The following is a 23,018-nucleotide window of genomic DNA, read 5'->3' on the forward strand; positions in this document are numbered from 1 at the left end:
AATAACCCCAACTATACATACAATATGATGGGGGGCTAATTTAGCTACAGCTAATCGGGAGAAAGATCTTGGAGTCATCATTGATAGTTCTTTGAAGACATCCATGCAGTGTGCAGCGGCAGTCAAAAAAGCAAACGGGATGTTAGGAATCATTAAAAAAGGGATAGAGAATAAGACGGAGAATATCTTATTGCCCTTATATAAATCCACCTCTTGAATACCGCGTACAGATGTGGGGTCCCCGCATCTCAAAAAAGATATACTGGCATTAGAAAAGGGCAACTAAAATGATTAGGGGTTTAGAACAGGTCCCATATGAGGAGAGATTAAAGAGGCTAGGACTTTTCAGCTTGAAAAAGAGGAGACTGAGGGGCGATATGATAGAGGTATATAAAATCATGAGTGGTGTGGAAAAAGTGAATAAGGAAAAGTTATTTACTTGTTCCCATAAGAACTAGGGGCCACCAAATGAAATTAATGGGTAGCAGGTTTAAAACAAATAAAAGGAAGTTCTTCTTCAGTCAGCGCACAGTCAACCTGTGGAACGCCTTGCCTAAGGAGGTTGTGAAGGCTAGGACTATTACAGGGTTTAAAAGAGAACTGAATAAATTCATGGAGGTTAAGTCCATTAATGGCTATTAGCCAGGATGGGTAAGGAATGGTGTCCCTAGCCTGTGTTTATCAGAGGGTGGAGATGGATGGCAGGAGAGAGATCACTAGATCATTACTTGTTAGGTTCACTCTCTCTGGGGCACCTGGCATTGGCCACTGTCGGTAGACCGGATACTGGGCTTGATGGAGCTTTGGTCTGACCCAGTATGGCCATTCTTCTGTTCTAATTTCCCATGTGTAACTGTATCGAATACCTTACTGAAATTCAGGTAGATTAGATCTATTGCATTTTCTTTGTCTAAAAGAACCAGTTATCTTCTCAAAGAAAGAGATCAGATTGGTCTGGCACGATCTACCTTTTGTAACACCATGTTGTATTTACCCCTATGTCCTTGACCACTTTCTCTTTCAGAATTTGTTCCGCTCTCTCTGCGGGGAGTAGTTCACTCACAGAGGTCCTGCTCTTTTATCTCTCCCCTGAATGATCGTAGACTTCCCTAATATCTCCCAGCAGAGCTGGTTGTTAGTCTCATGGTTCCCTTCATGTGACCCAGCTGCGCATTCTTTTCACCCCAAGAGGTGAGCTAAATCTGGCACTGGTGTGTCGGAGCCCCAGCCCTCTTGAATGGTTGGGTTACCTTATATCACGCTCTTCAAAAATCAGCTGTCCCTGGTTAGTAAAAATGCTCAGCCTGTGTCTTAACAAATCATTACATTAGTGGGGTTCAGCTGCTCATTACTCATGAAAATGTATTAAAATTCAGGAATTGGCACGAAACAGAAAGGGGCTAGACGCACAGAGGTGTTCAGCCCCACAAAAAGATATTTATCGTTGGACCAACTGACAAGAGGTTAATTTCTTGATCTCTTTATCTTTTTGACCAGAGGTTGGGTGGAAAACAGATGCTATACGCAGAAGAATTAGGCCTTCTTTCCATTCACTGTCAAAGAGGTATCAGCAGTTTAAGAAAAGTCAAGCCCATAGTATTAAAAAGCACCCTATGTTGCTGTGAGCAGTCACTGCAGTCAGGTGGTAATACCTTCAGTTGGGAACAGTCAGGTTATGAAAACCAATTGCTAGTATTGCAGAATGGGAGTTTCATTTTAAAATCAGGCCTTCAGTATATATTCCAGGAACAAACAAAATGTGAGTTTCACAAATTAGGGTAACTAAGTGACAACACCATACTTATCCTATCACATCACCAACAAAAGCCAAGAACTCAAAAGCAAGGAAATGAGAAGTTACAGACAACAATGTAAAGACATAAAACACATTCTTATCAAGTACACAGAGTGCACTGCAAGCATATGAGAGGAACCTCCACTTTGCACATACAGAACCTAGCCTGAGGGCATGTCTACACTTACATCTGGAGCGATCGATCCATCGGGGTTTGATTTATCGCGTCTAGTGAAGACGCGATAAATCGACCGCCGCATGCTCTCCCGTCGACTCCGGTACTCCACTGGAGTGAGAAGCGTAGGCAGAGTTGACGGGGGAGCATCAGCAGTCGACCTACCACAGTGAAGACACCGTGGTAAGTAGCTCTAAGTATGTCGACTTCAGCTACGCTATTTTCATAGCTGAAATTGCGTAACTTAGACCAACTTAGCTCGCCCCCCCCCCCACCCCCTAGTGTAGACCAGGCCTGAATAGGGGGACTCGGATTCTAACTGAGGTCTCTGGGGGCTGCAGTAATATAGATTAATAATTGAGTGGAGACTTGATTGCTGAGCATCCTGGAGGTATTTTACCAAGAAGGATTGACAAGCAATGTTAATCAGAGAGGAAGGCTGGTCTAGCGGTTAGGACCATAGCTGGGACTTGGCTTCGAGTCCTAGCTTCATCCAGAATTTCTTCTGTGACTTTGGGACATCATGTAATCTGTGCTTCAGTTCCCAGTCTGTAAATTGGGGATAACAGCACTTCCCTACCTCACAGGGCTGTTGTGAGGGGAAAATACATTGCAGATTGGATCAAAACAGGTGTGTAATAAGGCAAAAATTAAAATCGTAGCACAAGTTATGTTTTAGGAGTTCTGTATCTGGAGTCCAAACAAGCAAATCCTAGTTAAAAGTAACTCCGCGGCATTTTAAAAGGCCTTCAGTTTTGCAATTTGAGCATCCTGAAGTAGTAAAATATTTTGGTCCAAATTAGTTCAGAGAAATAACACTATCCCTTTTCCCCCCCACCTTCTAGTCCAGATAAAGGAGAATTCATGAAAGATTGCGAAAGCTCATACTCCAGCTGGAAGTTCTCTGGTGGTTTTCGAACCTGGGTCAAAATGTCCTTGGTGAAAACAAAAGAAGATGGGAGTGAGACTGTGGAGTTCAAACAGGAGGTAAATAGTGCTCTGTAAGGGTTTTCTGAATGTGGCAGACCTTAGCTGATTGTCATTCTGTAGTTGCTGCGAGAATCATTCAATACATACAGTGCTGCAATAGTAACCTTGTCTAACAGAGCTTCTCCTCAGAGCAAAAGGCAGCATGGCTTTGAAGAAGCTTGCTGTGATGCATAGTGGCAAATACGACTGACTTTCATGTTTTCATTGGTCCCTTATTCCAGCTCACCAGCAAGCAGTTTCAAAGTCGCTTTCCCACATTTCATAAAAACATAACACAGCAAAGAGTTTATATTGCCCTTATGGCTTTACTGATGTGGCCTGGAAAAACTTGACTGGACAGAGAAGCCAGAAAGCTGATTGTCCTTGTTTATGTTACACTGGTGAAACTAGACCTAGAATATCAGAGTAAGCAGCTGGAGCAATTGACTTGTTTGAAAATATTAACAAACTTTAGTTTAAGGCTGGGACTTTCAAAAGGAGCCTAAGATACAACGAGCACCTACAAATATTTTCAAGATTGAGAGGAATTGTCTAGGTTTGTCCTAGGGATGGAAGAGTAATGGGAAAGGAAAATTGAGGCTGAATTTTAAGAAACAGTTCTTAAAAAGATCATCAAATAAACTGTAGAATAGACAAAGGAAATTAAGGAAGTTTGGGTCATTTAGAAGTAGAATAGACAGTGCACTTCAGAAAACTTGGAAGAGAACACCTGTTCAATGGTGGAAGATGACTACTGATGTAGTTATTTTCATCTCTGCCTATGGAATGGTTTTACCCTGAATTTCTCCCAGCAGTAAGACGCTGAAGGGGCCGAGTAATAATAAAGAAAGAGATGAGATAATTAGATAATTATAGATAGATAACACTAGATTGGTTTAACTATATCCCTCAGGGGTGGCATTGTTAAGCTGATCTAAGTCCCCTGGAGACAGTGCTAGGTCCACGGAGGATTGTTCTGCTGATGTAGTTACCGCCTCTTGGGGAGGTGGATTACCTAAACCATGAGAGAACCCCTCCCATCTGCGTAGATAGTTCCAAGGCTGAAGTGCTACAGCAGTGCTGGCTGTGCTGCTTTAGTGTTTTAAATGTAGGCAAGCCCTAACTTGTCTCACTCCCTGTGTTGTTTGGAAGGAGGTATCTGCAAAATCAATAGAACGGCAACTGCCTTGTACGAAACTATTGATTTGGAGAAGGACAGCTGTGACTAGCAAGTGAAACGTTTCTTTGCTAAGAGCAGGAGAATATTATCCATCTGTTTTTAGAAAAGCATGTGTGTGTTAACCTGTTGCACACTTGGAAAGAGAAATGTTCATTGTAACATGCTGTTTTGCTCTTTTAAGGGCGTCTTCCAGTTCTCACACTTAGCTCCCTTAGCAGAAGCAGCATGGGGGCAACTGCAAATCAGTGATGCCAGGAGGGGCTCCCCAGGAATACCCTACAGGAGAGGAATTCTGAAGTGATACAGTCAGAATATAGTAACAGTTTAAAAAAAAATTGAGCAATATCCCCATAAATGGGATAAAACTCAGTTAACCAGAAAAGCCATTTTAGAAAGGAATGAACTATGTAGAAGCAAATCATGGGTTCATAAGGATAGATGGTGTGGGTGTTAATGACTAAACTGAGCTTCCAAGAGAGAGATCCTTACACTGGAGGATGAGTGAGGTTTATTTTTCTTAAGAATCTGGCTATGAGGTAATGAGAAACAAGACTCTTCTCCTTATTGAGATGTAAAACACTAGATGAGTGCAAATTAGACCTTGCTACAATTTATATTGAGATTCTAGAGAAATAGTGTGGTCTATTCATCCAGTAATGGTATTTGCCCTTGCTTTGAGGGTGCTTCTGGCTGTTTGTTCCCTTACTAACAATAGTACCTGAACTCAGGGTGGTTTGATTTAAATCAAGGAGATCTGCCATGAAGCTCTTTTTGCCTGGTAAACCTCCAGAATCTGGTCTTGCACCATCTTGATTTTCTGCAAGAGAACAAGAAAGCCTTTTGGAGGTGGAGTCAACTTGTGACCTTTTGTGACCATGCTCTGAGCTGGGATCAAGGAATTCTTTTCCATTTTGAACCCATGTTCCTCAGAGGGATAGAAAACTCTTGAGGTGGTTTCCACTGACTCCTGGAATGAGCTTTTTATTAAACTGTCGTCTAAATAAGGAGATTTATGCCCACTATTTTGAGGGCTGCTATTACAATTATATATTCTTCTGTGTAGCTGCTTATACCGCCCTCATTACTGTAGTATGAGTGTCTAATAATGCATTGAGATGTGACTACTTCTGTCCCATGTGCCTTGTACTGCCCATGCAGTGGAGAATGTAGCAATTCAGTTTGGTAATGTTATTTTTATATACATGTTGCTATGGTGTCAAAGAAGGCAAGGAGTGCTTGGAAGGTGAGGTTTGTGATGGAGGAGTTAATTCCAGTTTCAGACTGGCCTCTGAGAAAGTTCTGTCTCTTGCACAGGTAAGATTTACCCTGGTGTTCAAAAATGTCATTGTGCCTGAGCAGCAGAGTTGCTGACCACAATCGGCATGGTGGAGCTTTAAGGCAAAGTTTTAGATATCGTTGGGCCAGGCCACGGGCTGAGACCTTGATTCAGTATTATATGGGAAGGTAGCATAAGGAACGTAGGACAGGTCTGATGTGCTCATGGTAGTCATGTTGTGAGATGGGCTGCTTTCTGTTCTAATTGGAGTTTCTTAAGGGCTGATGTCTTCACGCCCAGATATATTGCATTGCTATAGTCTAGATGAGAGGTAGTCCATGAAGGAGTGTATAACTAAGGCTACGTCAGCTGCCAGAATGGGGTGGAGTCTCTTATACCAACTGCAGAGGGTATAAAACATTACTTGTGGATGCTGCTCTGAGAGACTTTAGTTTGAGTGCTCTTTACTGATGCTACAGCCTAAATTGACTAATTGTGGGCATGTACCTTCAATCAAAGGAAGCTGTAAACTCCTCCAAGAACTTTCCTCTGCCCAGTAGCTCAGCTTCTGTCTTGCTCAGGTTCAACCAGATGTTCTCAATCCATCAATTAATCTGATCCAAGCATGGGGTGGCAGCAGTATAGTCAGATATGGTGAGGGATATAGAGAGATGTCTCATCTGCATAGTGTTAGCACTTACGAGTTTTATTTTTTGAAGTCCTTCTTTGAGACACTTGGGCCTATGAAATGCACCAATTAGCAATGAAATCTCCAACAGAAAAACCTGTGTGTCTGTGAAAGTAAGAATCCCTCTGTCCAAAGATGTCATGTAGTCTCTGACCACCTGTGTTAGCAGAAGTCTAGCCACTGTACAAATTGTAATTTGTACTTATTTTGTGAGCTGAGCTTAGCATATGGAAAAACAAACTTGAGAGCTAACATAGTTAAATATCAGAGTTGTACATTGTGTCTGAAGTAACAAATAGAAACCACTTGTCCCATCTCCAAGCCTCCAGTTTAGGCTAAAGTCTTGACATGTGCATAAAATACTAATTCATGACAGACAAGTTTGTACATAATATACATTATTAGGGTTAATTTTTTTGCGGTCAGTACAGTAGCTTGTATTAGAAATTTGAAAAATATACTAGAGCCAAATTCAAAGAATTTTCCATTATTAAAATTCAAAGTTACTAGCAGCCAAGGTATTTAATAAAATAGCTTATGTATTTTAATTTTCTCTTCAGAAATACATCAAGGCTGTGACAAATAAGCATGGTCTGTGCCTTACTAAAAACTACCGAGTGTATAGTCTGGGTTTATAGGTTATAAAAAATAAGTGTTTAAACTGTATGGGGGTTGACCACACATTTTTGCTACAGGCTAATGAGAACTACTCATTCCAGTCCACTACAATCTCCTGTCCAATTACAGAAGTGTACTTCCAACTCCACTACTGTCATTCAAGAAATTTGTACGACAGGAAAGGAGTAGTACAGTAGAAATCTAAGTCAAGGAAAAGGAAAAAGAGAGACAACCTAAAGAAGATGAGACTAGTTCCTCACTTTCAGCAGGCCAGAGCAGCTATTCTGTTGTTCAGTATTGTATATTCTACATGTTATGTCAACAGAAGCTTGCAGGTTGTAACAGACCGGTTGCCATGTTCCCATCAGTCACTATTTGGTTGAGGCAAAGTAGGTCACCTTGTCCACATTAGCTGTTAGGGGCCCACATTGGGAAGTGACAAAATTCTAATAGAGCTTTTTTTGGCCTGGCATTGGGCACTTGAATAAGCATGGTTCTTCCCCCTACAATGGTGTAGTCAATTCTACCTCAATATTCATTCCTAGTAACTTTACATCCCACTTTTTCAAAGTACCAATATAGATCTATTCCTTCAGGTAGACCAAAATTGCACACGGTTTGGGGGAATCAGGACATGCAGATAAGTGAGGTTTGCCTTTAGCTTTGAAAATGACTACTGGTAAAGTATGGTTGCATTTAATGATAGTGTTTCTTGACCCTTTTGGAACAAACTTAGCCTTTCTTATTGTGGTACTTGGACACTCAAAGATTAAGTAGCCACATTTTTTTAAAGTAGAAAAGAGGAGGTATATTAGGTTAAGCTTGAAGCAGGGATTGTATGAGTAGAAAGATAAGGTTCCTACAGCTAACAGTTAAACCAGACCAATATCCGGTTCAAGTCATTTAAAAGCCCCATTTTAAAATCAACTCTTCCCTCACTCCTCATTTAGTATAATAGCAGGTTGGACTTTTGATGGAAGAGAAAGTTAACTGCCTTTTTTTCCCCCCCCAGACTAGTGTGGTTAACTACATTGACCAGAGGCATAAGCCGGCAAGTGACCAGTTGTTTTTTGTGGTATTTGAATGGAAAGATCCTTTTATACAGAAAGTTCAAGATGTAAGTAAATTCTAGTCACTCCTCAGCCTCTTGCATGACTTAATTTAAAACTAAGTTGGAGGAAGGCTGATGTCACTTTGAGAATTTCAACCCAATCATTCCAGAGTTCTCAAACTAATCTAAATGTTGCTGAGGTCAAGACCATCTTCTGCCCTCTTTGACCTTTTAATTTGCATAATAATTATAGTACTTCCTACTATGGCTGTGCACATGCACACAGCTTAAGACAAAACTTGCTTCCCATATGCTCTAGATAATTTTAACTAAGTCTGATCTTGTTTGAGAATAGATCTCTCCTGAGATCCGTTTTTCTTCCTGGCTAAAGGATAAAACACCAAATCAGGAAAATGCTTTTGGAGACTAGGAGCAATACTGTATAAAATGTATAAGGCAAAACACAATTACAATTTGAAATGGAATTTAACAGCTGTAATGTAAGTTGAGTATAAGCGATACAAGAACAAATGGATATAAACTGATCATTGGGAAGTTTAGACTTGAAATTAAACAAAGGTTTCTAACCATCAGAGGAGTGAACTTTTTTGGAATAGCCTTCCAAGGGAAGCGGTGGGGGTAAAAGACCTGTCTGGCTTTAAGATTATGGAGGAGATGGTAGGATGGGATAACATGATTTTGGTAATTAATTGATCTTTAAATATTCATGGTAAATAGGCCCAATTGCCTGTGATGGGATGTTAGATGGGGTGGGATCTGAGTTACTACAGAAAATTCTTTCCTGGGTATCTGGCTGGTGAATCTTTCCCATATGCTCAGGGTTTAGCTGATCACCATATTAGGGGTCGGGAAGGAATTTTCCTCCAGGGCAGATTGGAAGAGGCCCTGGAAGTTTTTCACCTTCCTCTGTAGCATGGGGAATGGGGTCACTTGCTGGAGAATTCTCTGCTCCTTGAAGTCTTTAAACCATGATTTGAGGATTTCAATAGCTCAGACATAGGTGAGGGGTTTTTCGCAGGAGTGGGTGGGTGAGATTCTGTGGCCTGCGCTGTGCAGGAGGTTGGACTAGATGATCATAATGGTCCCTTCTGACCTTAGTATCTATGAATCTATAAGAGAAACTATGACTTTGTCTCAACTCTTTTGCAGATTGTCACTGCCAATCCTTGGAACATGATTGCTCTACTGTGTGGTATTTTCTTGGCTCTGTTTAAAGCAGCAGACTTTGCCAAACTAAGTGTTAAGTGGATGATCAAAATCCGCAAGAGACACCTGAAAAGGAGAAGTCAAGCAATGAACCACATAAGCTGAGGACTAAACCACCTTTAAAACATTTTTAGTACACTGGATAAAATTTCAACCAACAATGCAGCAGTTACATAAACTAAAAAGAGTTGTGTATTTAAGGAGAACTACTTACCTCTGCTGAAGTGACAGCATAAATGAACTTTAGTAGGCTTGTTCTACAGAGTTAGCCTCTTAAACACGTCTTATTTTTAAGTTATGAACTTCTTTACCAAGCTTGTTTCAATGTATTGGGGGTGGAATGGAATTCATAAAGTAATGTTCAAAAATGTCAGTATTTTAGAGCAGAATACAGACATGTTTGTATTTAGTTTGCATCTAGACAGTTTAAGCTTTTCTCCATGAGCTAAATGGACTGCCCTGGTTCCCATAAGAGTGCCCTGAATCAGTAAAATGATTTGTCATCCTCAGTCTGATCTTCACAGGCATAGTTACTATCTATGAACAGTAAGGAGCAAAGCACTTGCAATATCAATGTAAAAATGGCTCAGAAGGTTTAATATCTTAAACCTCCAACCTATTACATAGAATACCTGGGATTTTTATCAAACATTTCACATTTGGTTAAAATGCACTGACTGTGTATTAAAGCTACTAATTATGGAATGTGTCATGGATCACTGCCAGTTACTACTACTTAAACAAAGCTTCTTGCCTTAATACTTCTCCTGTAGAATGATTCTTCCATAAACCAGATTCTCAAAACTTATGTACAACTTTCGTTGAAGTCAATGAGAGCAGAATTTGACGATAAAATTAAGTTTTGACCATTCTAGTAGCTAACACAAGCAAGGCTGTGGAGTTCTGTCCAGAAGAAGGTTGGGGACAGCCCAAAAGGTTTGATCCAGTTGGTTAGTATAAGCATTTAAGCTGGAAATCCTGACCCCAGTGAAGTCAGTTTTGTCAAGATTTCACCTCATTTCTTTTTGGAACAAGTGCATAGGGATAGAAACCAGTTTTTTTCCTACTCTGGAGCTGTACTACAGCAAAATCTGAAATTTAAATATTCAGGCAGTTCTATTGTTGTGAAATGGAAGTGAACCAACAAAAGAATCTCTGGGGATGACATCTAAACACTTGAGTAGCCTTTTCTTAAAAAGGAAGCTGTTTTGGAGAAAAACCCCCTCATTACTTCTGTATTTAAAAATAAGCCCTTTGTAATGCATGGGAGATGCACAGGTAAGTAGAGCCCCTCCTTGCTCTGATGCTGATTTCAAGACCTCCCTCCAAATTCCACTAACACATTGTTAGCATTAATTTGTTGAAACATTTGGGATGCATGTCTTCTACCTTAGCCTAGTTTGCCAAATGAGCTATCTTTTGTTAACGTTTGAACCTATTCTTATGGTTTTAACTACCTTGGTTGATTGTGGTTTCTGGAGTCTTGAAGAATCTCAAACAAGAATTTCTTCTATGAGGTCTCAAAAATGTAACATTTAGCTGCAAAACACTGAGTGGTGCAAAATCAGCTGCAATGAAAAAGGAACCAATGCTGGTATGAAATTGTCCCTGTTTAGGTAGTAGGAGCATAAAAATAGGGACTTATTATACAAGGTTTAAAATCTTATACTTGAAGCCAATTCCATTCCCCCCTTCAGATGACTAAAAGACTCTCCAACACATAATGAAAAGAAATTAGGCATGATATTTGCTCTAAATATAAACTTTCTATAAAAGAAAACATGTACTTAAGTTTCTTGAAGGTCAGTTTGTCTTCCAAAGACACATCTGAGCAACTACAGCATATTTTTGCAAGTCTACCATTACTTTTCTTTGAATCAGTACAGAGCATTTGCTTTGTAAACGTGTTGTCCATTTTGATTTAAGATTTGCTGTGGTGTATACTGCTAAAGAGACTAAGGCCTTGTCTGTGCTGCAACTGTCTCACTCAGGGGTGTGAAAAAAGACACCCCTAAGCACTGCAAGTTTCAGCACTGTAAAGTGGCAATGTAGACAGTGCACCAGAGGTGGTAGCTACTCCCCTCATGGAGGTGGGTTTTGTGTTTTTTTTTTTTTTTTTTTTTTTTTTTTTTTAAATACAGTGCTGGGAGAGCTGCTATGCTTTGCCTCAGTATAGTCATGGTTCTCAAGGAAAACACTACTCACACATTTTTGAACTTCAAGTCCACCAAATCAGCAGTCATTCTAAGGGAGCCCAGACAGTGCACAAGCGCTTATCCAGGACCAGGCTGTTCAAGGAAAACGTTCTTTGGTAGATCCTGCATCCCACTGACTCCTTCCCCATGCAATTAGAGATCAGGGTCGTGTCAGTCAGTTTTAGATCTCTTGAAGCTGCTGCACAGTCCCATTTCCTTTCTGAAATAGAACAATCCAAGACAAAGAAAGGAGTAAGTTTCTCTACAGAAAAGCAGCACACCTAATTCAAATATTGTACAGACTTGTCTACTGAAGCCTGTGTGCGCCTTTTGCTTTTTTCTTCAAACTGGAACTTACAAGCAGCAAAAAAATCTCTTTAGAACTAATCAAGGAAAACAAGTAGTTACCTTCTCTAGATGTCAAGCAGTTCTCACAGCTAAGCAGATACACAAATGAGACCAAAACTTTTAGGAATATATCACCTACTGGTGAGGTAGTTCAACAGCTAAGAACAGGGCACTGAACATTCAATACTTGATCAACTGCAGGGCCTGGACACAAATGATCTGTAGAAATATACCATTGGTCAACAAGCTTTAATTCTACTCTGGATCTGGAGTTTAGCTAGCTTAGGGCACATATTCACTGGTAACATTAAAGCACTGCAGCAGCACTGGGAGAGAGCTCTCCCAGCGCTGTAAAAAAACCACCTCCACGAGGGGCATAGCTCCCAGCACTGGTGCACTGTCTACATTGGCACGTTGCAGTGCTCGGGCAGGGGGGTGGAGGTGTTGGGTGTTTTCACATCCCTGAGCAAGAAAGTTGCAGCGCTGTACAGTGCCAGTGTAGACAAGCCCTTATGGCTATTCATTCAGGCTGAATACTGCACACATTCCTGCATAACTCACTTAACATAAGCCTTCTGGTCATCATGGATAGACAAAAAGAAGGCGATATACAGCATTAAATACAAACATAAAGACTTTATTGTATGCTGCTCAATCCCCTAGTGAAGATTTTATTACAAAACAACAGTTTTCACACAACTGCAATTTAAGAGATTGGAATGGTACGTCCGATAAAAGATGTGAGCAAGACTTGATTAAGTAAAACAAAACAAGACTTCTATAGTCAGCTTTCTCCATATTTAAGAAGCATACTGCATTTTCACTAAATAAAACAAGGCATTTGTGGTTAGTGCTCTGCACTTCCATAGAGAAACCTTGTTTGGAATGCCAGATTTCATCTCACTCCCCAGGCCAGCAGAAGCTGAAAGTGCTGCAGAAACAGCTCCATCAGCCCCTGAAGGAGAGAACTGCATTGTTCCACAGAGATTCCTTGGGCTGACATAAGAGCTTCATTGATGGGCTCTAAGGGAAGCTCCATCCTCAGCTATAGGATGAGAAACAAACTTAAACAGACCCAGCAGAGAGAAGCATGGAGGGGGCACGTGAACAGCAAGGCATTCATCAAAGTGGAAGGTCAGACACAAGATATACAGTAATCTGTTCAAACTAGAGTTTTATTTTATGTTTTCATACTTCATCTTATTTCTAACTTGTGCTTTTCATAATTAAAAATTTAAACCCACTGCATAGGCATCTTCACTCAGTGGAATTCTATACAATATCTTTGAGATCTGTAATAATAAGGGGCACACAGAGTATCCCATCAAGTTACAAGTAAAAAGTAATGTACCTTAGTTTTATTTGAGAAAATACAGCAGAACTAGGAGCCTTTTCTAGAATCTCAACCAAGGTTTGCAGCAATGTAAAAAGCATGTATAAAACAAGGGGAAAATTTACATAGACTACACCACCTATGTGCAACACAATCAAAAAGAAAATTCAAGTCATAATTCTCACCACTCCCATAATTCTCACTCATATTATGGATAAAATCATGATTAGACAAATTTACAAGATGTGGTAATGATATATCATTCAACTATTGTATTTAAATTCATAGATTTTTTTTCCATTTACATTTTGCCAGAAAAAAAGTTGGCCATTTCTACTATACTGATGAAGTTTGTTTTGCAATTTTTACATATTTCAAAAATGTGTACAAAAGTATGTCTATGAAGCAGAGGTCATCATTTCTTTATTTGGCACTTGTATTGTTGTGTGCATTTAGCACGTTCTGAGCACTGTTTTGCTTTTCAACCAGAGTCTTCTTTAGCTTTAGCTCATCTAATTTTCTCCACAACTCTTCACGTTCCAATTCCTTCTTTTTTTCTCTACAGAAAAAGTAAAAGGATTAGACATGGCTAAGTTCCACATGCAATGTGCATTATAATTACTTTGAGGAAACAGTATATGTTATTCTTGATTATTATAAATTCCTCTTGTAATTTTTTTTTACAATTCTTTTACTCCTATAAAGGAGTCAGGATTTTCCCCATGCCAAATATCAAAGCTCAACTTATTGATTCTCAGTGGCAGAATGTGACATCTGTCTTTGAGAGATTATATCATCCTTTGACAAACCGTATCAGTCAACTAGCAAGTCTTCTCTGAGCAATTAATTTCACTATTAATACTGCAATTTTATTCACATTAATAAATTCAGTGCATACTTTTTTTTTCAGGTGATGCATTTCAGAAACACAAACTAATAAAATGATTACCTTTGTCTTTCTGCTTTGTATGAGCTTGTAAGTTCATCAAATAGCTTGCCATTCATTTCCATCAATGTTTTCAGCACATTATACACCAGTGCTACAATGGTCCTAAAGCAAAAGGAAGGCACTGTAAATTATTGGATATAAGGTTTGTTTACTAGTATCTGTTTTAAGTGTCTGACTTCCTCTTTCTGTTCCAGCCCTACTGCATTTAGACAGTATTGTAACTAAATTTTAAATGCAGATGTTTACTCTAGTCTCCTGTATGCATGAACGTGAGGATTTATTAAACATGCATTTAGTACATTTGGCTCATTGCCTTGGTTTATAAAAAATTAAAACTGGAAGGCTTCACATAAACCAGCCATAGTAAATGATTTTTTAAATGTTATCCTCCAAAGCTGCAAAAGGCTGGAATCTGATTAAGGTAACTGTCACAGTGTTTTAATAGAATAAATTACATTAAAAAGTAAAATGGGTGATATAATACTATTGTCCATGAAGAGAAAGGTGGCAAGGATAAAATCCTCAAACTATAGACTAAGGAGCCTCAGGTAAGGGAAAGAGTTTGACACAGCTGCTGATTACACTACAGAAAATGCTTCATGGAGAGGGGAAGTTATTTTGGGGTGATCTGTGCCACTCTCCCTGTTAGAAAATTGTTCTAATGTATAATCATGGCACCAAGACACCGGCTTCATGTCTGATTTTGTAGGTAAAAATGTAAAAGCAGAACTCAGAGATGTGTCTAGGCTGCTCATTTATTTTCTTGTATGTCTATCAATAATCCAGTTTAGGATTATGCTCTTCTACCAATACGAGGGAGAAAGATGCTATTCAGCTATATTAAGACCCATCTCCCTTAAATCCCCTCTGGAAAGTTTAAAGTAGGTACTACACTTGAAAGTTAACTAATAATCCTTCAAAAGAAATACTGGAACATTTTCAGGGTAGAACTGGATATACTTTAATTTATGAAACGTCCAAGATGCATATATTACTAACTCAAGCAGCAGGGTGATCTAGTTGTTATAACCCTTATCCTCCCCTTCTCACTTTCTCCACTAAAGTTCATCTTCCTTTGTCGTCAAGTTACGTCTCAATTTAAACTACAGCCAAATAATAGTCCCAGCCCTGTAGAGCTTAGAGTGCCATATATACACTTATGACACTGTATATACTGTTAAATAATTTCAAATATTTACACATAAGTTTCAAAGGAAATAAAAAGGTATGACAGGTTTTCTGTTTTCATCACACTATGTCCAGTTATAATTCTCGGTTAGGAAGTGCAAACAGCAAGTCTATCATACTAAACGAACAGGAAGCCAAAGTTCACCATACTTTGCTTGCTTACCCCTAGCCCTCCCAAAGTACTAGGATGGAAACATGTCTCAAACCACAGCACCAGCAGAAACTTTAAAGTCCAATGCAAATACTTAGTAGGTTTACTGACTGCATCCCCACACAAGTTTCCTCGCAGCATAAACTCTCTCCTTCAAGATCACATTAAAGCTGAGTAAGCTTTTATTTTCGGTTAGGGAAAAAAATCATTTTGAAGTATGTAATTCTGAAACATCTGTATCCAGGCATATCAGGGAAAGTTTTTCCTTTATATCTATTATCTGGATGGAAACAGAATAAAAGAAACCTTTCTGAATTTACTAGTCCTCTAAGTACACTTTAGTTATTTGACTCATCTAGTTTATGGAATAACTTATCTCATGAGAAGAACTGAGGCAAAAGAGTGACTTCTTCTGTGACTGATGAAAAGGGGGATTCACTTCAGGTCTGAATTTTGATGGGGTCCCAAGAAACACAAAGGACACAGAAATAGTCTTCTGTCTAACATTGATAGTTCAGTCTCACAGATTATGTGTTTGCAGCTAGATATACAGTCTTAATAAACGTGGAAAGATCCATTTCATAAACTCAAATATTGGACTTAACAGCCCATATAATCTGGTTCAAAGTTTATACTGGGTCATTTGTGATGATTTAACAGGTCTGTCCGCACAGACTTTGTATTATGTGCGTGAACTAATCTTATATGTTCATCAACTCCTATTACACTGCACCCTTGACATACCAATGCAGAGACCCCAAAAGTAAATTAGTTTCTTCTATAAAATTAATTTCACCTCCATGTTAGAAAAGGGATCTATCAGCTTTGAGTAAAATGGATCCTCCAACTCACACACTATTACAACTAGATATACTTTTGTTTCTCTTTAATACCAGAGTATGTTGGGTAGCTCCAGTTTTTACTGTCTGCTTGAATATTTGTAGGTGAAGACACATTCTCCTTGAAGCATTAATGGTTCAATCCATTAGCTCAGATTTAGTAATTCTGCTTTTCATATTAAATCAAACTACAGCTATAACTTTTCAAGTGAGTTCTTTGTAACTCCTGCATCTCTAGCAATAAAGTTTCTGCATTTAGAACTTATTTAACAGTTCTGTTGATTAAGCATGAGCCAGAACAGAATTCAGCTCATTCTCCCACAACTGTACAATTCTATAGTGGCCAACAGAATAAAGATATATACAACCAACCCTCTGAGCAGCTTCCTGTGTTTATTTGGTGTCAGTTGCTTATGCTATGATTAAAATAAGGTTTTACTAGTCAACACTGAGGGCAAGGGTATCATTTAAAGATGGCAGAATACTGAATAGCTCCAAATCTGTTATTTCTAAGTCATCTAACATGTAATCTTCTCATTCTTCCACTCCAAAACCTTTCACTAACTGAAAAAGAAACACTTTGGTATCTTAATACTTAGGTGCAATAGTGATTTTACTTTTTAAGTGAAACTTCACACAATAGGAGTCATTGTTTAACATTTAGGAGTTATATATTAATGACAGCATTCAACAGTCACTTCTCTTCTCTCATATCCTTTTGTATAACCAGATGGTGGGCACCATTTTACATGCCAAAAAATAAAAAAATCCCCCCCGCTTAGAGTTTAAAATTTTCCTTCATTACCCTGGACAACAATAAACTTACTGATGTAGCTGTTGCAAGAATACTGTGGCTCATGGTCCGTTCCTTGGATTTTGATGCATCAGGGTGTATCAGAAGTTTCCTAATGTCAGTTACTATTTGTCATTTACAAATGATACACAAAGTCAAACCTGTGTAACAAGCACACCACCATCCAATTTCCTTGGACATTTTTTCATTAAATTCCAACTTTTCACCATAAGGGTACAAACCAATGAAAGATGTAGACGTGAATGAAATCCAATACCTTAATTGAAGTAATTAGAAAACATCTTACTCACTTCAGCTAAAGTAATTATTTGTATCTGTGGTAAGTGGTGCCTGGGAGAACACAAATTCCTCTAGACATTCTACCTCAAAGTATGCTTATTAATATAAAGACCATTCTCTTAGCACTTCATCTCATTTTGAAATCAATGGGATTATTCACCTGTATCAAGTTAAGCATCTGCATAAGTGTCTGCATGATCACAGTCTAAGACAGGAACGTAGGTTAATACAATTTATTACTGATAATACTTTTAAAAAAAACAAACAACACCAGAATAAGCAATACATACGGATTCCAGTGTTCTTTGGAGATCTTGTATAAACTACCAAACATAATTGGTAGAATTTTGTCAATGTTCTCCTCAATCAGACTAAGAATGTACTCATTATTCCAGAAATACAAAGCCCTTTCTGCAACCTGAAATACACATTTCAGAATCAGAACCACAAAACATGATAGTACTAATTAATGTAGAAGTCAAATGTGCAACACTATTGAAAATGCTATTTAATACCTGAAAATGGGAACTTGACACACACTTGGATATCTGCTTAAATAGAGGTTCTTCTATTTTTTTGAACTGGGTTGGTTCTATTACATCTAAGATTTCTTCAATTTCACCTAAAAACATCACCTGTTTTAAAAAGAAAAGTTTTTATTATAAACACACACACACACACGCCATTGAGAAGGTATATAGAAAGTTTACATCTATCACATAGCTAGACTGATGATACCAACTGAATAATCAGTAAAATAGGGTACACACCGACAAGTATGCTCCAAGAAACATGTGCAAGTTTCCTTATTGTAATTTACTATTTTTCTTCTTAATTTTGTAAGAGGGCTTACTTATTGGTTTCAGTTACCAGAATATAACCACCATCTTTTACTTCCTCTTCTTCATGGTTGCTTTTAAAGTTTTTAAAAAGTCATTTGATTTTAAATGATGCTTTGAAGAAAACCAGAAAAAAAATTATTTCTTCAGCTTTGGCTGCAGAGACTCATTCTTCTCCACTCTGGATTCTTTTTACAAATGCTTCATTTCAGTTTTAAAATGCGAGGAGTATGTATAACAGTATGTAGGTAACACAGAAAATTCAAGAAAACTGACGCATACAAGAATCTTAAAGGACACTGCTTTCATATAGAATTAGAAGGTTTCTTTGACAACTGAAGCCACCAAGCTCCCAACTATCTTAATTTTAATGACACGGGACAAAGCCAATCAGAAAAACGGATTTCACAAGACCACTTTAAAAGTACATTTTAAGAATGAGATATATTGTACCTACACATGAAATTACAGTGTATAATATTTTTTGTAATAAAGTAATGAACGTTTTATTTAATGCTTTAGCCAGTGACAAAGACCTGGTCAAACTTTCATAGTGTTCAAAGTCAGCACTCACTGGAGATGGACTGCACTCACTGTAACTACTAAAATGCTTTTTAAAAAAAGCTTTAAATGTTTCTTTCGAAAAATTATACTAATGCCTACCAAAGAACAGGACTTAACTAGAACATTCCTCTCAATGATAATACATTATCCTAGGAATATTTAGTGATGAACATATATACGAGCATTTACTATTAGCAGTGCTGTCAGATTTAAAATAAAGTAGTAAGTTTGCACAATTTGTACAGAGGACTTCAGTGCCCTAAGAAATCATCAAGAACCACAAAAAACCCTGCGAGATCCCACAGACAGCACCACAGCTGCAAAACACCTCTGAGCCTGCCGCACTTTTTTTTAAAATCAGTTACAAGAGAATAATTCATTAAAACATAACAAGACCAACCTCTTTCTGACTGCAAGTTTTTGGCCAAAATTTGAGCAATCCTCTGATAACCTGTTATAAGAATAAAATTAAAAAATTAAAATCAGAACAAGTTTCCAGTATGTATTCAACTAGATTTTTAATATTAACATTAAGATATTAGAATCATATTAATATTATACTACTTATCCAAAACTGTAGTTCAAAGGAGATTGAACCATTTTGGGTCATCAGACATGGGTTTTGCCTTGTGTTCAGAATACTTCAACAACTTTACTCTCAAATTTACACTTCAAAAAGTTTCCTGAGCATCCAAACAGCCCCACTATCGCATGTAGCTAGATCTCCCTCTAAAGATGGATTCTTTGGGGAGAACTTGCCCCAGCAACTCAAGACCTGGAACCATCTAAAAAGTTGCAGCTGTTGGACCATGCACTCTCTCTCTCAGATCCAAACAACTCTTACAAGGCTAGATAGAGGAATCTGAGCCCCAAACACCTTTGATTCCTTTCTATTATCTGAAATGTCAAAAGACACAAACTGGAAAAGGATGACTATCTACAGAGAAAATGTATTCAGATAACTCTGTTGGGAGTTACTGTTTTGAGATTGGTAGAGACCCTAGTACGAATTAATTAGAAGTTATAGCCTGCTCCAGATGGTTGAACAATAAATTAAAAATTGAAGGACTACTCTTTGAAAACAAACATCTGACTTTGCCTCTTAATTGAGAGAGTAGTTCTGACTAAAAGCATAAAACAGGAGTTCCATGTGGCAATTTTACATATTTCAGAGATGGAGACATTTCAGGCATGACAGACTCTGGCCTCAAGGAAAGGGCCCCCAATCTTCTGCTGCAGTCAGACCAGGTTGATCAAAACAGGACTGAAACGAGAGCCTGATCTACTTGGACAATCTTTGAACAGAGACTGATTCCCCCACTGGATTTGTTCCCAGTGGCAGCCAACTTGGAGGCTTCGTGATTTTTTTTGTTTTGTTTTACTTAGATAATAACGCAAATCTTTTGTAATTCACTATATTGTCTGCAGCTTGGGTTCTCCAAGTAAATTGTGAGTTTTAGAAAAGACCGATGAACTGTTTGAAATAGAAATTCAGAGAATCTCTTCTTTGGAGGTGTAATTCTTCCTGAGGTGGACTGTGGGCACATTATTATTTTGTTTTATTTGTAACAGAAAACTGAGGATTTTCCATTAGCAGCTGGATGTCACTTTCCTTCTCAATGCAACGCTCATGCAGAGGTAGTACAGAGAAAACTGTCCTACGACCTCAATGGGAAAGTTAGTAATTTTAAGTCCCTAAAATAGACAGTACCACAGAAAACAGATGTGGACCAGATCACTAAGAAATATGTATTTTGGGTAAATACAAACAGAGATTTTTGCATGGAAGGACAGTTTCAGCAGCAGCAAGAACTAGTTCAGATTGTAACATATAAAGCAAAAGCAAGCATTCCAAGATGCATGAAAAAGGGACTAATGGAGACAGATGTAAGAGGCCTTAAACCCAGTCCTCTGGTCTGGCCAAACTCAGGGGCTTTGTGGCAGAGGGATTGTCAGAGCACAGGATGTTCCCTCTTCTCTTCTCATAAGGGAAGAGGACGGCGTATGACAAAAAAGGCTAACTTCCAAGTTATCTTGGAAAAATGCCAAATTCAGCAACCACTAAGTCTATATGACCTTGTTTGAGATGAAACAGGGCAGGTCACATCTCTTAGAACTATTCAGATAGTCTGGCATGTATCGCTGCACTGGTTCATATTTTCAACATTACCATAGCCTCTGACTTTGAAGGTCTATTAAAGCTCTCATTGTAGGAGGGAAGCACATGCTGCTGTTGCAGAACTGAGTATCACTTCAGTGAAAAGTGATTGACAGTGAACATGATCACGGTATCAACCAGGAAAGTCCCAAGTTCAGATTCATGAAAAGGAAGCAAGTTATATACAGAGAACAATAGTTCCCTTGTGAAGACCAGCCTTAATGGGAAGCTTAGGGAATGGGGGTGGGCTTCAGAGCCTGAGCTCCACCCCAACCTGCAACTTAAAAGCACTGTCTACATAAAAGCTATTTTTAGAGCACTAGTGCAAGCCATGCCAGCCCAAGTCTATCAACCCAGCCTGGGAGGCTCACTTCTATGGGCTGTGTAAACTTACCCAATAATCAGCCACCTAGAAAGGGCAGACATGGACAACACGACTCCTGAAACAAGCAGCCATCACTGTCAGACACTTGGTAAAGAAATGAGGGGTCTTAGCCAAACCAAATGGGTTTACAATCCTGCAACCTGAAGTGCTGAAATGAACTTTAAGGGCGATCTTGCAAGGTTCTAGTCCAAATGGCATTACTTTTTAGAGGATTCTGAGCTCATCTGCTACTTTTCCAGAGTGGGAACAGTAAAGACAATACCAAAAAAAAAAAAAAAATTTAAACTCCTAAATTTTACTGAGACTAACCTCTGATTTTCCTTCACACAGATCTTCATTGGTTTCCATTTATCTGCTTCCCCACCACACTCAAGAGGCATGGAAAGGGAGTCACGCTTATTAAAACTAGCTGTCCCAGTTTTGCTGGATTTACAGTGTTAAGCAGTTTATTTACATAAATACATTTTCTTAAAATGAAGTCTTGGTAATTTTTCTGTTGCTTAATTAGCTTACAGCTTAGTTTCTTAATTATATAATTATGCTGAGACTTTGGTTCCTTGGTTACATAACTGAAAATTTACAAGCATAATAGCTTATTCTCCTGACTGCCTCCCCAGGCACAAAACCACCTGAGCAATGCAAGAGAAAAACAGATAATATTTTCAGACAGTTAACATTTGCCAAACAAAACAGAATAGTGAGAAATTACTATTTGCACCTCTACTTGGAGTATGAATTCATTAAGCTCAAGTCGTCAGGTGCATGAAACTAAGGGTTAACTAAAGAGTCTAAAGTTTCCATCATTTCCTGGAATCAAAGTGTTAAAGACACTTAATTGTGTCATTTAGTATCTTTAAATATCTTCTTTCTCAGCTGGAATGAGTAAATGTGTCATATCCAGGCCTAAGAAGTAAGGAAGTTAGGTGTGTCCCTATGGGGATATGACCTTCAAAGAACTCCGAAAAAAAGAAACAGCTTTTTTTATTTTTCAAGTATACATCAGCTAGATACCCATGCCTGGAAATTACAATGCTAAGGAAGCCTACAAAGAACAGGAACCAGTTACTTAACATGGACTGCATATTTTAAAAGTGCTCCTTAAGCATTACTGTTTAAATGTTTTCTTCAAACAATACTAAAACCCCAAAGTCTATTTACTAAGGCTAGCATACAAACATTTGACTTAGTGCTCACATTAGACAAAGCGTTTACGAAATTTGGATACTCCAATCTTGACAGCTGCTTTAGACTTCACAGGGGTTCAACTACAGCCATATGTACCTGTTGGACAATCCCCATTATTTATAGGAATTGTGTATCAAGCTTGCTGCTCACAGAACCAAGCATTCCTGAAGTGTCAAGACTACAGCGCAGTGACACTCAAAGTGTCTCCTATGGCTCTTTGAAGCACATGATTTTAAAACAGTGTGATTTACTATATTAACAACCAATTAAGTTATCAACTTGCATTATGTTGTTAATCTGGATACAAGACAACCTAAATTCCCTCTAAATTCCCTCGGACCTGCCGCAGCAGGGAGTGGCGCCCCTCCCCGCCGGCCCCAACATGGACCTGCCCCGGACTTGCTGTGGCCAGAGGAGAGGAGCCCCTCCCACAGCCTGGAGCTGCTGCGGCGAGAAAGGGCTGGGGGGAGTCCTCTCCCCCCACCGCAGCCCCAGGGCAGCCTGCACCTCAAACCCCTCATCCCTGGCCCCACCCCAGAGCCTGCACCCCCACTCAGAGCCCTCACCACACCCCCACACCCCAACCCTCAGCCCCAGCCCTGAGCCCCCTCCCACACTCCAAAACCCCTCGGCCCCACCCCCACCACATGAATTTTGTTATGTGCACCAATATGAAGGCGATGTGTCACACTATTGAGAGCTTTAACCACACTGGAGGAGTTGATTTGGGAGCAAGCTGGAACAAAAGGTTTAATTTATAAGATAACTACAGTTTTGATTGAAAAAGATATTGCTAGGAAAACAACCCAGAT

At 38.9% G+C, this 23,018-nt stretch overlaps 2 protein-coding genes across 16 annotated transcripts in view; one reads left to right on the forward strand and one right to left on the reverse strand.

Moving 5' to 3' along the window:
* PACC1 (proton activated chloride channel 1) overlaps positions 1–21,495 on the forward strand; it is a 47,933-nt gene extending 26,438 nt beyond the window's left edge. For 8 of the 15 annotated variants that reach the window (XM_027820526.3, XM_007058005.4, XM_027820525.3 and 5 more), the window contains 3 exons: positions 2,816–2,957; positions 7,714–7,818; positions 8,923–9,684. In XM_027820526.3, the coding sequence (XP_027676327.1) occupies positions 2,816–2,957; positions 7,714–7,818; positions 8,923–9,084 (409 nt within the window). In that variant the 3' untranslated portion in view covers positions 9,085–9,684. Of the gene's footprint in view, positions 1–2,815; positions 2,958–5,341; positions 5,434–7,713; positions 7,823–8,922; positions 9,739–21,351 lie in introns of those variants that run through there. The other 7 variants (XM_027820524.3, XM_043543679.1, XM_043543678.1 and 4 more) reach the window with 5 other exon arrangements.
* PPP2R5A (protein phosphatase 2 regulatory subunit B'alpha) overlaps positions 12,139–23,018 on the reverse strand; it is a 101,844-nt gene continuing 90,964 nt past the window's right edge. Inside the window, exons 9-13 of the mRNA XM_007058007.4 lie at positions 18,879–18,929; positions 17,591–17,710; positions 17,366–17,493; positions 13,805–13,906; positions 12,139–13,414 (exon numbers count right to left, since the gene is read on the reverse strand). Of these exons, the coding sequence (XP_007058069.1) occupies positions 13,279–13,414; positions 13,805–13,906; positions 17,366–17,493; positions 17,591–17,710; positions 18,879–18,929 (537 nt within the window). The 3' untranslated portion in view covers positions 12,139–13,278. The remainder of the gene's footprint in view (positions 13,415–13,804; positions 13,907–17,365; positions 17,494–17,590; positions 17,711–18,878; positions 18,930–23,018) is intronic.

Source organism: Chelonia mydas, chromosome 3, assembly GCF_015237465.2.
Source record: "Chelonia mydas isolate rCheMyd1 chromosome 3, rCheMyd1.pri.v2, whole genome shotgun sequence".
In the NCBI taxonomy this organism is placed as follows: domain Eukaryota; kingdom Metazoa; phylum Chordata; order Testudines; family Cheloniidae; genus Chelonia; species Chelonia mydas.